At 43.0% G+C, this 14,661-nt stretch overlaps 1 protein-coding gene across 1 annotated transcript in view; it reads left to right on the top strand.

Moving 5' to 3' along the window:
- The window catches only part of cacna1db (calcium channel, voltage-dependent, L type, alpha 1D subunit, b), a 131,000-nt gene extending 119,580 nt beyond the window's left edge, over positions 1-11,420 (top strand). Inside the window, 9 exon segments of the mRNA XM_055165889.1 lie at positions 2,881-2,890; positions 2,893-3,235; positions 4,828-4,854; positions 5,411-5,545; positions 6,765-6,934; positions 7,246-7,358; positions 8,102-8,236; positions 8,412-8,627; positions 11,115-11,420. Coding sequence (XP_055021864.1) covers positions 2,881-2,890; positions 2,893-3,235; positions 4,828-4,854; positions 5,411-5,545; positions 6,765-6,934; positions 7,246-7,358; positions 8,102-8,236; positions 8,412-8,627; positions 11,115-11,420 — 1,455 coding nt within the window.
- The last annotated feature ends 3,241 nt before the right edge of the window (positions 11,421-14,661 follow it).

Here is a 14,661-nt window from a genome sequence, read left to right as displayed (position 1 = left end):
CCCCGTGATCATGTAGGAACCAGCATTTATTATTTTAGGCTTTAATTAACCAAATAATTTTATGGCAATCACCCATTCAACTGATTCACCTTTAAAAAATGTCCTGCTTTTAGCCTAGTGTGAGAAATACAGTCAGACTAGATCCAAACCAGAGTCCCGAACCAGCAGGAGCAGCTCCGGTTCAGGCTCAGATGACGTGGAGCGGGGAGTGAAAAGCGCTTTCCCCGTGAAGAACCAAATGCGCGGAGGACGGACACCAACTAAACTGAATTCACGCTTCTGTCCGGATGCTTTGCACCACCTCCCAACCAGCCACGGTTCTTGAGCGCGGAGGACCGGAGCAGCCCGCACAGACCTGTAGGTATAGTCCACAGCGCATTCTCGCTTTCCCCGCACGGAACCAGCGCGCAGATGGCGGAACGTACCCGCTCAGACCCAGTCATTGCGCACTGGTCTTGCTCGCCACCGTCTGGAACCAGCACATGGAGGACAGAGCCTCCGGACCATCTGACCAACGCGCTTGTAGGACGACAGAAGACCAAGGACCAGACTCCAGCGCTGTCGTGAGGAGCTGCGCGCTATGGTGAACGCTGTTGGCTTCTGCTGTTACCCGAACTCTGGGATGATGAGGTGAGTTTGTAAAGTTCTACGTTGCTGTTTTATGAGTTCATGGTGATAAGATGAGGACGGCCCGCGGTATTAACACTGAACATCAGTATTTTGTAACTGGAGGTATCGGGATACAGAGGCTCGTTAATCGGACCAGTTTTGGTTCGTTTGCCGGTGTGAAAGCACCACACTGGAGTGTATCTGCTTCTCGTATGTCAAACATGGATGGAAGACGCTTGTTTTTGCCTCATACTTTTTGCTAACATGTCGCCAAGCCTCTGGAATAGATTACTGCAATTTTGTGGTGCTTGCATATTGATGGGACAGCTGTGTTTGCCGCTGAGTGCGTGTGGATTTCGGCAACGCACAGGTGGAGCTTGGTCATCGGGTTGCCAGCAAATTACGCACCGAGTGTTGAGCAGGTAAACAGACTGGCAATGTCTTTTTATTTCTTATTAGCCCCTCAAATAAAGGTCCCATACTTATGAACAGGGAATTCTGTCAGCGCCTCCTCTGTGCTCTGATACTGTGGTTGTGGGAGCGTAAAGTGAAGTGCGCACACGTGTACCACCATGTGTGGATTGTTTTGGTTCTTCGGTGACGCTGTATGTGCACGTGTACTCGTATTAACAGATCCACTTAGACTCGTTGCTTCACAGCTGCTGTAAGTTAAGTTTTGGGATGTAAACTGCGTTAATAATCTGTTGTTGTGAATCTGCATGGGCACCGATTGCAGCTTCATCTGTCAGTGCGGCCCGCGGTAGAGGGGTGGGATTGTGCAGTACATCTACCGCGGGCCGCACTGACATTATTCTTTGGAATTAAGTGGAGGGCCACAAAAAATCCTTCTGAGGGCCGCAGTTGGCCCCCGGGCCGCGAGTCTGAGACCCCTGGTTTACAAGGCTTTATGGGTGTATTTCATCAAAGTCCAGGGTTATCCTTAAATCCTGAGATGAAACCAGCCCCGTCTCCAGTTTACTCGTTCCATGAAATAAATAAGCCTGAGTTTGACCGCGCTCCCGGAGACTCTGAGAAGCCCAGATCAAAGGAGCAACAGTGTCACAGAAATGGGCTTTTTAGGGGTTTAATGGGTTTTTTATGGTCGATTAAACGAGAGAGGAGTCACAGTGCCCACGGACAAGAGTTTGATTTAGGAAATCGAACTTTTCCAGACATTCCGATCTGCACAGTGAGACACTTACTTGTCTCCTGTTCGACTTAGGCTTAGACTTAGACAAACTTTATTGATCCACAAGGGAAATTACACATCACAATATTGTAATAACAAATAAGAGAATAATAAAAACAGTAATAATAAATTCTAAATAAGTTGCAAAAATAACAGGAGATTAGTGTCAAATAAGGCACAATTATGTACACGTAAATGAAAATAAAATAAATAGAAATAAAGCAATTCAAATATCTGTGTACCATATTTTTAATCAAAATCCTTTAATTTTCTCAAAAATCAGTAGTGCACCTTATGTGTTAATTCTGGCTGTGCTTACTGACCTCGAATTAATTTTATGAGGTACACAGCGCTCAAAAGTCACAACTGCTGCATGTGCAAGATTATTCTAATGAAATTATGGCAAAGGAGAAAGTCAGTTTGAAGGCTGAAAACGTTTCGCAGCTCATCCAAGCTGCTTCTTCAGTTCTGGGTGAGCTGCGAAATGTTTTCGACCTAAATAAACGTTTGTCCAGCTGACAAATTGTATTTCTCCTTTGCTATGGATTCTACCTGGTCTGATTCATCAGCCGGTTTCACTTTGTGGAAACCGTCTGACCTTGCAGCATTAGGATTCGTTCGCTCGACTGTAGGCAGGTACTTTTTTATTTAACCAGTTGCTGCTATTTGGTCGTGGCGTATGTAATGCACCACTAACGGGACTGAGTGGTATATTAAACTTTTCCCAAATCCCATAGGAAGAAGGACAATAACGTCTTTCCCCTTGATAAAATTCACCAAACATTCTCTTTGTTCCGGCTTTAAATCCTTGATCCCGGGAATCGTTGCCAACACAGAATGTACGGCTCTTAACTGATTGGCTGGTGCCCGGACTCGCACTTCCGGCCTTCTTGCAAAATGTATTCCGATTCCTGACCTAGTTGTTGGAGAGAAATTAAATTGAATGGAGGCATTAGGTGGCGCCAGCCTGGCTAGATTCTACCTGGACGACTGAGGGATTTTACACACAATGAAATAATGGCCTAACCCTTTCTTCATAACCCTTCACTTCATGCAGACTCACAAATGGTCTTTTTTGACAGAGAAATGGTGGCCTTTTGGTAACCATGTCAACCACGTGGGATCAGACCAGACCCAGCCCACCACAGTGACCCAGAGACCCCTCCAGATCCTGCCCGCCTCCCTGGACCGCACCCTCCCTGAGCAGCCCTCTCCCTCCTCCTCTCCTCTGCTCAACCACTACTGCAACTCCTCCAGACAGTCGCCCATCCCATCCAACGCCAACCTGAACAATGCCAACGTCCCCGCAGTACTGTCCCTGAGCAGCGGGGGGCAGCAGAGGCTCCACCTGCGGGACCGTCCTGCCTCAGCCAAGCACCAGGGCTCCTCCCCGTACAGCGGACTGCACTGCCACGCCTGGAAGTCCCACTCCACCAGGTAACACACGGAGCTTAACATGTACAATTTTATTTGAGATATAATTTACACAAGAACGAGATGAGATTTTGACTTTTTTCCTAATATATGAATTGTGTGTGATTCAGTTTCAATTTTAGTCCCATATTTTTTATTCATTTTATTTCAAAGTCCCATATGATGCAAAATTTATGCTTATTTTTTAACCATTTTAGAATGTTGTTTCCTCTTCAAAAACAGACGTGGAGTTGTTTTGTTCTGTTCACACACGTTTGAGTAACCTTTTATTGCCGTAATAAGAGTATAAGATGCATCAGCTAAATTTTAAAAGAAATAAAAATGTACATATATATGCTGCACTTGTCTATAAGCTGCAGGTGTCCACGTCTTCAAGAACATTTTCAAGTTCAGGCCGTCCGCCTCTGAAACCTTTTGTCATCTTTTTGCGTTGAGTCAGTTCATCATGCTGTCTTCGCCAAAATTTCACCATCAACTCACTGATGCCGAGCTCATGTGCAGCAGCTCTGTTTCCTTCTTCCACATCCACATCAATCGCTGTTAACTTAAAAGCTGCATCATCTGTATTTCTTTGTGTGTTTTTCATAAGGAACATGTGTGCATGAAATGCAAAATGACTGTTCAAAACACAAACAAACTCACACAACATCTTCCTTGGCACATCAGCTTTTCCACCTGTCTGTCTCACTCTTGCACCCCTGTCTCTCCCTGGGGATAGGTGTATCCATCATGTATGAGTGGATGTCTGGCTACTGAAGTTGGAGCCATTTCTTCTCGTCATTTACACACTCACCTACATTTAACACATACAGGCAATTAAGACGAATCCGACTCACTAATGTTAGTTTAGCATCATAACTTATTTTATCACAGGGCGATAAACTATTTTAGTGCGATGACAACTCAGGCTGCGCACGCATCCGATCTGCTGATAACCAAATAATCTATCCATATATTCACCATTGTTTAAGGAAGGAAAGACGGAAGGAAGTTTTTATTTATATGGCACTTTCCATAGACATATGTCACAAACACACTGTACAGAGCATTATTCAGGCACTCCATACCCAGTGGTGGTAAGCTATTATTGTAGCCACAGCTGCCCTGGGGCAGACTGACAGAAGCGCGGCTGCCAAACGGCGCCATCAGTACCTCTGACGACCACCATCAGTCACGCACACACCATTGTCATTACTAGGCAGTGTGGGTGAAGTGTCTTGCCTCCCTTGTTCCCCTGTGGCACCTGATTTTCCCAGTGGTCTCCCATTCAAGTATAACCAGGCCCTGCTGAACTTCTGAGATCTGATAGGATCAGGCTTTGACAAACCGATATGGCCACAGGGTTCAAAGAGTGAGAAAAAAACAGTGGCTTATAGTCTGGAAATTACGTTATTAGTCTGTCTAAATCTCCAAAACTCAAAATGCTCTGTTCCATCTTGTGATGTCATGAAGCGCTAGTTTTCAAGTTATCAGCTCCTTTTACCTTTTGTCAATTCCAGGGCTGAAATAATCCAAATAATTTTTTAAAATTTATATTCATACATGTTTTGTTTTGTTTTTTTGTCTTTTCTTTCCCATGGATCCTCCCTGAACAGAACATGCTACTATGAGGCCTACGTCAGGTACCTGCACATCACTCACTGTGGACGTGGTGGTAGGAGCTAGTTGATAGATCCTGTTGTGCCTTTGGGCAAGACACCTTCCTTGTGTGTACCTACTACTATCAGTATGCTTTCTAGTGGAGGGTCCTCTACCTGCTGGTCTCCATGGAAATGCTATTGCTTTGTCTAGAATGTTCCACAGTATAGATTAAACCTACTGTGTCTATCACTAGGGAGACGAGCAGGTGACAGCACTACTCAACAATACAGTTCAGATCTGTGGAGAGTCGCTCCTTTTCACAGGAGGATTTATTGTATTTTTGAGGAATAGAAACACCCGTAACAAATAAAAGCTAGATGGATATGTTTAATGTCATATCATGGAACATTCTAGGCAAAGCAATAACATCTCCATGGAGACAAGCAGGTAGCAGAACCTCCACCAGAAAAGTTGCTCAATGCACCTTTAAGTCATGAATCGTATTATTAGTAGTGAGACTAAAAAAGCAGATTTTGTTATTAAAGATTAGAGCATAAAAGTTGAATATTTACTTGTGAGTGTGGTGTGTTTTCTTAGGTCTGAGAGTGGAGCCGTGTACCCCAGCGTGCGCAGAAAGGAGGCCGCTCGCAGTGACCCGGAGCTGGGATCAGAGGAGCAGGAGGACAGGGGGTCTCAGGACTACAGCGGAGAGGAGAGCCCCAGAGGAGACAGGTGTGGGACAGACTCTTCACATGCTTTTCCTCCTTATTACTTACTTATCTTCAGTCCGGTTTTCACTTCAGGTTTTTGGAATGTGGATTTCTTTAAAACTCTCCCCACAATCACATTTCAAGTAGAGCTAAAGAACAGTGTGTATTGTTACCTTTTGAAGATATAGTCCGCAAATATGACTTAATACCATCTACTTTTCTACAATATACCCAATTAGCATCTATCCTCTCCGAACTACCTAAAAAGTATTACAATTATGAAAATGAAACGGATAAGAAATTTAGAGGCTATAAATAAAGGAACAGTCTCAGAACTTTATAAAATGCTCAATACCCTCAACACTCCAACACAGTCTCAGTGTGGAAATGATCTACCGTATTTTTCGGACTATAAGGCGCATTTAAAATCCTTTTAATTTTTTCAAAGATTGACAGTGCTCCTTATAATCCGGTGTGCCTTATGTGTCAATTTTGGTTGTGCTTACTGACCTCGAACTGATTTTATGTGGTACATGAGGCTCAAAAATCTATCAAAATGTTTTAGTACAACTTTGGTAAACTACGAAGCCGCACTGCTTGATGGATTGACGGAGCATTACCGCTACTGTAGTCAGGAGCCTCGCAGAGTAAAGGGCGAAGTATATTTCTGCATCGACTCAAAGCACACTGCCGCCATCCCCTTTGTCAAAGAAAGAACACACATATTCCACTGAGTCGTGTCCTTTACACCAACAGAATCTGACCACACCAGCGCACAAGGAGCAAGCTGTTTTTTTCCAGCGCTTACAGTTCATGCAAATTAGTCATGTGATTTTAAGTTTTATTTCTGTAAAACGTAAACAAATGTGCACAAAGCTGCATTAAACACATTATTACTCAATGTATATTTGAGTCGACCTCGTAGGAAATTTAATAAAACAAATTATCCATCCACATTCACATTCACCAAAACAGGTAGGCAACGCCGGGCGAATTACGCTACGATCTGCCAATGGATCGTGGACGCCTGGGCTAAGGGATCAGTCTCAAGTGTCAAAAGGGAACATTACTTCACAGGTCCAGAAATTCATGCATTTTGGAATCAAATAACTGGGGTTGTTTCTAAGTTACTAAGTAAAAGCCTTTCTTTATGTCCACTTATCTTGTTTGTTAGTTTACAGGAACAGTGTGATTGGTCAAACAGGTGTCCATACTTGAAAACCCTGCCCCTGCCTCCTCAGTCGCTCCATCTTCTCTTCCAGATTACCCGGCTCGCCTCTGGACTCTGACGGAGACCTGGAGGGTTACCTTGGCGACCAGCAGCATGAAGGTTTCTATGACGATGACCAGGAGCTGATTTTCCGAGAGGATAAGCCGTCGCCGCGGAGGTGGTTCCTGCCCTCCCCTCAGGGTATGCCACACTCGTTTTTATAGGCTGTGGGTGTGTTTTTAAAATGCGATGCTGTCATAAATGGAGGATGGGGCCGAGCACAGAATGTGATGGCTTCACTGACAACAATCATGTCTTCTTTCATGTGGATAGGCCCAGTAATTACAGAGATATGAACAATAAACCAAGTCAACAAATCTGCAATCTGACAGTTACTGCAAATTCCACCTGAGAATTCTGACCTGTTTCCAGTTCAGTTTAAACTAGAGGGGTCACAAAAAAATTTAAATATTTGAATATATATTTAATGGTTTTCCTCCGTCTCGTCTCAGTGTCTCACAGGTCGACCTTCAGTTTCGAGTGTCTGCGTGGTCGAGGCAGTGAGGAGGCCCCTCCCCTGTCCCCGCCCATCACAGCACTGCCCTTACACCTGATGCAGCAGCAGGTACGGCCCCCACAGCAGTAACAGCTCTGTACATACAGACGTACAAACATACTAGTACACACATGCACACACACTTAAAATAAATCATACTGAAGTGGAGAGGATCCAGAGCACCAAGTTCTCTCTGATAAACTCACGACCAGAGACAACATCACAGCTGTGCTAAAGAAGGTCCAGCAACGCCTTCCCTTTCCCTGCAAGTTAAGGAAGGTGGAGCTCCCTATCCCAACTATGAGTCTGTTCTACAGAGAGACAGTGGATCTGTTCTGCAGAGGGACAGTGGAGTTTGCTGGCCTGATCCTGTCCTTCAGTAGCTGTGGGAGAGTCTCGGACACTGTAAGAACTCCAGAGAAGATCACCTTGTTCCTCTGCCACAGCTGTAGATCTTTGAACTGTCTCTGGGTAAGGGATCAGGAGTGGCAGGGGCCCCTGGAGCCTCTGTGGTTTTCTGGCTGCATGGCCCCTGCCACAGCTGCAGATGTCTTCACAGTGTGCTCTGTCCAGAGCAGATGGGACCTTAAAGACTAGACACTCTCTTTGTAACAGGTTTGAAAGACTGCAGCTTTAAGACCTGATCCAGAACTACTGAACAGCTCAACAGATTAGGCTGTTAAATCAGAGACTCTGATTGATATTATACTTACATACATCCACAAATGCACACATACACATATATATCATAAATGCAGTGACCCTCCTGCCCCTCCTCCTGCTCCACTGTCCCTCCTCTTGCCCCTCCTCAGGTGCTGGCTGTAGCTGGTCTTGATGCCAGCAGGCTGCAGACGTTCTCTGGGTCCAGTCGCTCTCACCGCTCCTGGGCCTCTCCTCCAGTGTCTCCCCCTGGGTCTCCCTCTGCCTGCTACACCCCGCTCATTCAGGTCTGCACCTCATTTCAGTTTGAACTTGAATGGTGGTAAATTTATTAACTGGGCCCTTTAGGAGGCACTTTAAATCACGTCAAGGTAAAATACCATCACATTTCACCTCTCATATTTAAACACTCATAAGATGTATTTATCTGTCTTTCATGTAACCCTGGACTTCGCTCTGCAGGTGGACTGGCGCAGCTCGGGCAGCGTGGGCAGCCTCCCTGGAGCAGTGAAGAGGAGCTCCTGGTTCACAGCGGGACGGAGCCAGAGCCCAGGACCAGAGCAGAACCAGAACTACCCCTCAGGACCCTGTCTGCCCCCACCCCACTTGCACCTGCCCCCTGACATGTGCTCACACCTCCTGTCCAAGAGGGGCAGTGCGCACAGCCTGGTGGAGGCGGTCAGTATCTCACAGGGCTTTTCATCAATCGAATATACAACTACTGTATGTTTAAAACAAGTTCTGTTCAGGAGCTGCACACGACCTTTCCATAGATCTGGTCAGTAACTTAGCGTGGTGGCTTCTCATGCTGTTTTTTATGGAAATGTCCAAGTCTAATACTGTATTAATAACATCTCCATGGAGACTCTCTACCAGAAAAGTTATGCAGTGCACCTTTAAATCTCATGATTGTCTACTTCTAAAAATTAGTAGCACTAGAACTGCTGTTGGAAAGAAAGCTTTTGGTTGGACACACCTGCATCTGTTTGTTATGTTTGACGCAGTTTTCTTTTCTAAGTAAATGAATGAAAAACATCTGCTGCTCCCGTCCAACCATGAAATAAAATTAAATAATAAAAATTTAAATGTAGGAAAAACTAGGCAGGATGTTGTTACTGTATTTTCCAGAGTATAAGTCACACCAGTCAAAAATCCATAATGAAGACGAAAAAACATATATAAGTCATATTTTTAGGGGGAAATGTATTTTTATAAAATCAGACACCAGGAACTGACATTTCTTGTTGAAAGTCAAGTTATAGTAAATGTATAGTATAGTATAAACAGTTCTTCAGATAACTATAACATAAACAACAGAACAGAACATGTTTAACAAACTCTCCATCTCACTCCAAATCACTAAATTGATTAAATTCTTCATCCTCGGTGTCACTTCTGAGTAACTCCTCCAACTCTTGTTCAGTCTATCTTTTAGCCCTTTGTTGTTTTCTTCTTTGGAATCCTCTGCTTTTCACCAGTCCCTCACAAGTTTCTAGCTCACTCCAAATTTTCTTTTGGCTGCTCGATTACCATATTCGGCTGCAGATTTCTCTACTTGCAGCTTGTAATCTGCAGAATATGATATGATATGACAGTTTATGTGCCATGTGATAAAATTAGTTATGATGCTAAATGAACATTAGTGAGTGGGATACATCTTAATGACCCGTATGCTTTAAATGCAGGTGAGTGTGTAAATGAAACGTCTCAAACTTCAGTAATTGGATTTCCACTCATAACTGATCGATACACCTATCCCTGCCCCCGGGAAAACCTGAAATCTGCTGAAATCCTCCAAGACACTGACATGATACAGACAGGACAGAGGCTTTTTCTGCAGGAGACATGCTCAGTAGAACATGAAGTGACAATGGTACAGGAGTAATACGAGCAGCAGATACTGACACACAAGCCTAGAGCCTCTCAAGGCTGTCTCTGTGAAAATAACGAACATGTGACATTATATATTTTAATATATATGAGCTGGACCTTAGTATAAAGTCACAGGACCACCCAAACCATGAAAAAGATGTGACTTATTATAAATCGTTTGTCCACAAGGGGGCATTCCAAACTTTTCACACTTTAAAACAAAAGCATGGGTTGGGTTCTGGAGATTTCTTCAGGTATCTGCAAAGAAGGCACTATTTCACTCAGAAAATTATAATTCCCTCAGCTGACCAGGGTTTCTTACAAATATTTATGTCACTAATAAAATCATCATCTTCCACAAAAATTGTTTCAAAATTGTATAATGGCGTCCTGTTGGGTAAGGGGGAGAGTGCAAATTATGTGAAAGAAAAGTGGGAAAGAGAGAGAAAGTTTACAATGATGGAAGATGATTGGAAGCTCATAGGTCAAAGATAGTGGATCTCAACAGGGTTAAATATACGGCATGAATTTTGTTGGAAAAACCTAATGAGATTTTTCATTACACCAGTACAAAAGAGATACCAAGGAATAGGTGATGCCTGTTGCAGATGTGTTAATGATGGGGCTAATCATTTCCATATTTTTTGGGAATGTGGGGTCATCCAAGAATACTGGTCATTGATTCATCAACATCTGCAAAATGTTTTTTCCCCTATCATTTGAAGCCTTGTATCTTGGTAACTTAATATTAGACTGTCTTAACAACACAAACACAAGATTAAGACTATATTCTATTGGCAGCAAGTAAAAAGGTAATAACAAGAAAGTGGCTTAAAGGGACAGTTTGGAATTTTGGACATAGGCCGTCATTTCCTAGTGAGTGAGTAGATGTGTGAAGACACTTTTTGAAATAATCCATCCAGTCCTTGTATTTGCAGAGGTCGCTGGTGCCACTAAAAACCACTACATGATGTGGTCTCAATGGACAGAGTATGTAAAGCCGGTGAGATCAGACTTCATATAAAACTACTTCATATTTGCAATGTTCCGTTATATTGTGAAAGAGGTTCCCTGACTCCACAACCTGTTCCGAGTTTATATATGTTTTAAAAATGTAAAAGCAGGAATGTGTGATTTCATTTTACACATTACAAGGTGTAATCTGCTTTTTCAATAAAAAGTAAATTTGAAAAAAGAAAAAAGGTGTGACTTACAGTCCGAAAAATATGATAATTATGTTATATTCGAGCGTTGTTTTTTTAAATCTCTGGTTCTATGTGTTCTTCTGTGCAGGTGCTGATCTCGGAGGGTTTGGGGAAATACGCTCGGGACCCCAACTTCGTGTCCGCCGCCCAGCAGGAGATCGCCGACGTGTGCGAGCTCACCATAGATGAGATGGAGAGCGCCGCCAGTGCCCTGCTCAACGGCACCATGGCGAACGGGAGCACGGGGGCCTCCGGGAGCTCAGGGGGCCCTGGCGGAGGAGGAGGAGGGGCCCGGGACCGCAGCATACGTGACTACAGCGACGAAGAGCCCTATGTGACGGCGCGCGCGGAGGAGGATCTGAGGGACGAGATGATCTGTATCACGTCACTATAGCAACGGTTCCCAAACTTGACTTTTTTTTTTTTAGGTTTTTTCAATTTGGATTTATTTATTTATTTATTTAAATGAGCGGGAGGACGTCACCGCTTCCCGCTAAAGACTTTCGGACATTTAACAAAGCAAAGTGCCTTGTGAAATCGGAGAGAACCAGCCACAACACTGCCCCCGTGTGGTCGTAGGGTAAAACGCAGTCTGTTTCCCTTTAAAGTTACAGTAATAGTGCGCAGAGCAGCTTGCAGCTTCACAACACCAGAGCCACAACTGTACAGCGTCTGACATGGGTGATATGTTTTGTTTTTAAACCAGATGCCCTTCCTATAACAAGTGAAATACCCGCTGTTTTGTTTCTAAACATCATGCGCTTCCTCTAGCAAGCGAAATGCTTGTTGTTTTGTTTTTAATCCAAGCCAATCCGCTTTATTTATATAGCACATTTCCCCAAAAACAGTTTCCAAAGTGCTGCACAAATATGTAATAATAACAATAATAATAATAATAAAATGATAAAATAAATGCTCAGACTGAATCATACTAATCTTAAAACAATAAAACCAGTCAAATAAAATAAAAGCAAAACCATAAGATAGCAATAAATAAATAAAACCAATAAATAAAATGCATAAATAAAAGACACAGAGGAGCACACAACTCATGCGATGTTAAAAGCCAGAGAACAAAAGTGGGTCTTAAGACGAGACGAGACGAAAACACTCCACTGTGATGGCTGTTGGGACGTGGGTGTTCCAGAGTTTGGGGCCGGACACAGAGAAGGTCCTGTCCCTCCTGGTTTTAAGTCTCGTCTTAGGCACCACGAGCTAGCGCTGATCCTCGGACCTCAGAGCGTGAGGGGGTGTAAATTTGGAGGAGGTCCAATACGTACTGTGGGGCCAGTCCATTCAAATTTAAACCGAATGCCCGTCCTATAACTAGTTATATTAGGGTGACCAGATGTTCCTATTTACTCGGGACAGTCCCAGTTTTAAGTTTTTTGGAGTTTTGTGTCCCCTGTCCCAGCAGATTTATCCAAAACCAGTGATTTGTCCCTGTTTTATACAAGAAATGTCCCTGGTGTCCCTATTTTTGAAGCCAGGCTGGCGCCACCTAATGCAGGGGTTGGCAAACTAAGGCCCAGGGGCCATATGCAGCCCTTTAATCTTTTTAATCTGGCCTGCTGAACTTGAATAATAATAATAATCATTTTCAGTGTTTTAAAAGTCATTAATAAAAAATTGTAAATACTGTGGGACTTGAAAGACAGATATTTTGTTGTAATGCTTTGTAATGATTTTCAGTTATGGGATATTTCAATAACATGGGATATTTTTTTCTCTCATGAGATGGATTACCAAAACACTCCATCCATCTGCTCCTGGTCCGGCCCTTCCGTCAAATTTTAGAACCATTTGTGGCCCTCAAGTCAGAAAGTTTGCCCACCCCTGACCTAGTGCTTCTGCTCAATTACATTTCTCTGCAGGGACTAGGTCAGAAATTAGAATACACTAGACAGTTCGAAAAAAACCCGGGAAGTGCGAGTTCATGCATTAGCCAATCAGGGATGAGACAGACATTCTGTGTTGGCAACGATTCCCAAGATCGAGGATTTAAAGCCGGAATAAAGAGAAAGTTTGGTGAATTTTAGCAAGGGGAAAGACGTTATTGCCCTTCTTCCTACGGGATTTGGGAAAAGCTTAATATACCAGTTAGTCCTGTTAGCAGCGCATTACATACATCACGACCAAACAGCAGCGATTTGTTAAATAAAAAAAGTACCCACCTATTGTCGAGCGAACAAATCCTAATGCTGCAAGGTCAGATGGTTTGTATGAAGTGAAACCGACTGATGAATCAGGTTAAGATTTTTAACCAATTTGATCTAAAAATAGTTGTCCCTATTTTTGACCAAATTAATTTAGTCCTGGTCTAAATTGACTAAATTAAGACTAAAACAGGACTATCACAATTTTTGACTAATCTGATCCCCACCAACAGTAAACAGGAGCATAAAATGTCATTTGATTAGTCAAAATACAGAAAAAACCCAACTACCATAAAGCAAAAAAATGCAGTGATGGAAGTCCCTCAGATTAAGATTAAGCAACATGAGAATGCACAATCTTACACACTCTTTTCACAATTTTATTTATACGAACCATCCCAACCCGGATGCTTAGAATTTTAAATCTGGTCACTCTAGGTTAAATGCCCATTGCAGCAGAGATGGACCAATGCAGTTTTTCAGTTCTAACACTGACTTCCAATTTGGCTTTGAGTGTCTGATATTCTAATTACTAAAAAAAAAAAAGTCATTATGAACATGACCCAAACATGCTCAGAATTATCAAATAAGAAGTTCAAAAACTCCTCCTGAAAAACATGACACAGTGTTATTGGTTTAGAGACATGCAATAATTAAAAAATATTATATGACTGTGAACTATTCTTATTCTTAATACGTTAAAGATAAACCAAGACACTTACAAGCAAGTTTTAGGATATTTCTGAAACACTGTCTTAATTTTGTCCAATAAATCATAGTATATATTAAAATACATACTTTTTATATGTACTTATTTCTGAAATTAAAGCATGTTTTGACGGTTTAAATTGCTAAAGTGGCAAATGTTAATGCCATATTATTAGTACTAGCTCACATTGTGTTGATAGTGTTGGCCCTCCTCTGGTGTTGTGAAGCTGCTCGTGCCTCTGTTTTTGTAAATAAAGTTATTTTGTTCATGTTTTTATAGTAAATGTGGGCGTGGCCTCAACATATCTCTGTCCTCAGGCATATCCCTCCTCAGTCTGACCACACCCCCTCTGAGTCTGACCACACCCCCTTTGAGCCTGACCACACCCCCTCTGAGTCTAACCACACCCCCTCTGAGTCTGACCACACCCCCTCTGAGTGTGACCACACCCTCTCTGAGTCTGACCACACCCCTCTGAGTCTGACCACACCCCCTCTGAGTCTGACCACACCCCCTCTGAGTCTGACCACACCCCCTCTGAGTCTGATGGTGCGTTCAATTATCCACCCATCTCCCGCACTTCAAGCGTTTTATTATGTTTTGCGTGTCTGACTGACAAAAACATGGACGCCAACCAGAAAGATGTTATTGTTGCTATTTATCTTCTGTTAGCGACTCTAGGAACATTTGACAACACCCGTTTAAGTCTATGTTCAACATTGACCTCACTACGACGTTTAAGGTATTGTGGTAACACGAGTGACTGAAAC

The sequence above is a fragment of the Boleophthalmus pectinirostris genome, unplaced genomic scaffold, assembly GCF_026225935.1.
Source record: "Boleophthalmus pectinirostris isolate CB_2022bp ecotype Guang Dong unplaced genomic scaffold, ASM2622593v1 HiC_scaffold_8, whole genome shotgun sequence".
In the NCBI taxonomy this organism is placed as follows: domain Eukaryota; kingdom Metazoa; phylum Chordata; class Actinopteri; order Gobiiformes; family Gobiidae; genus Boleophthalmus; species Boleophthalmus pectinirostris.
This window is presented reverse-complemented; position numbering and strand designations above follow the sequence as displayed.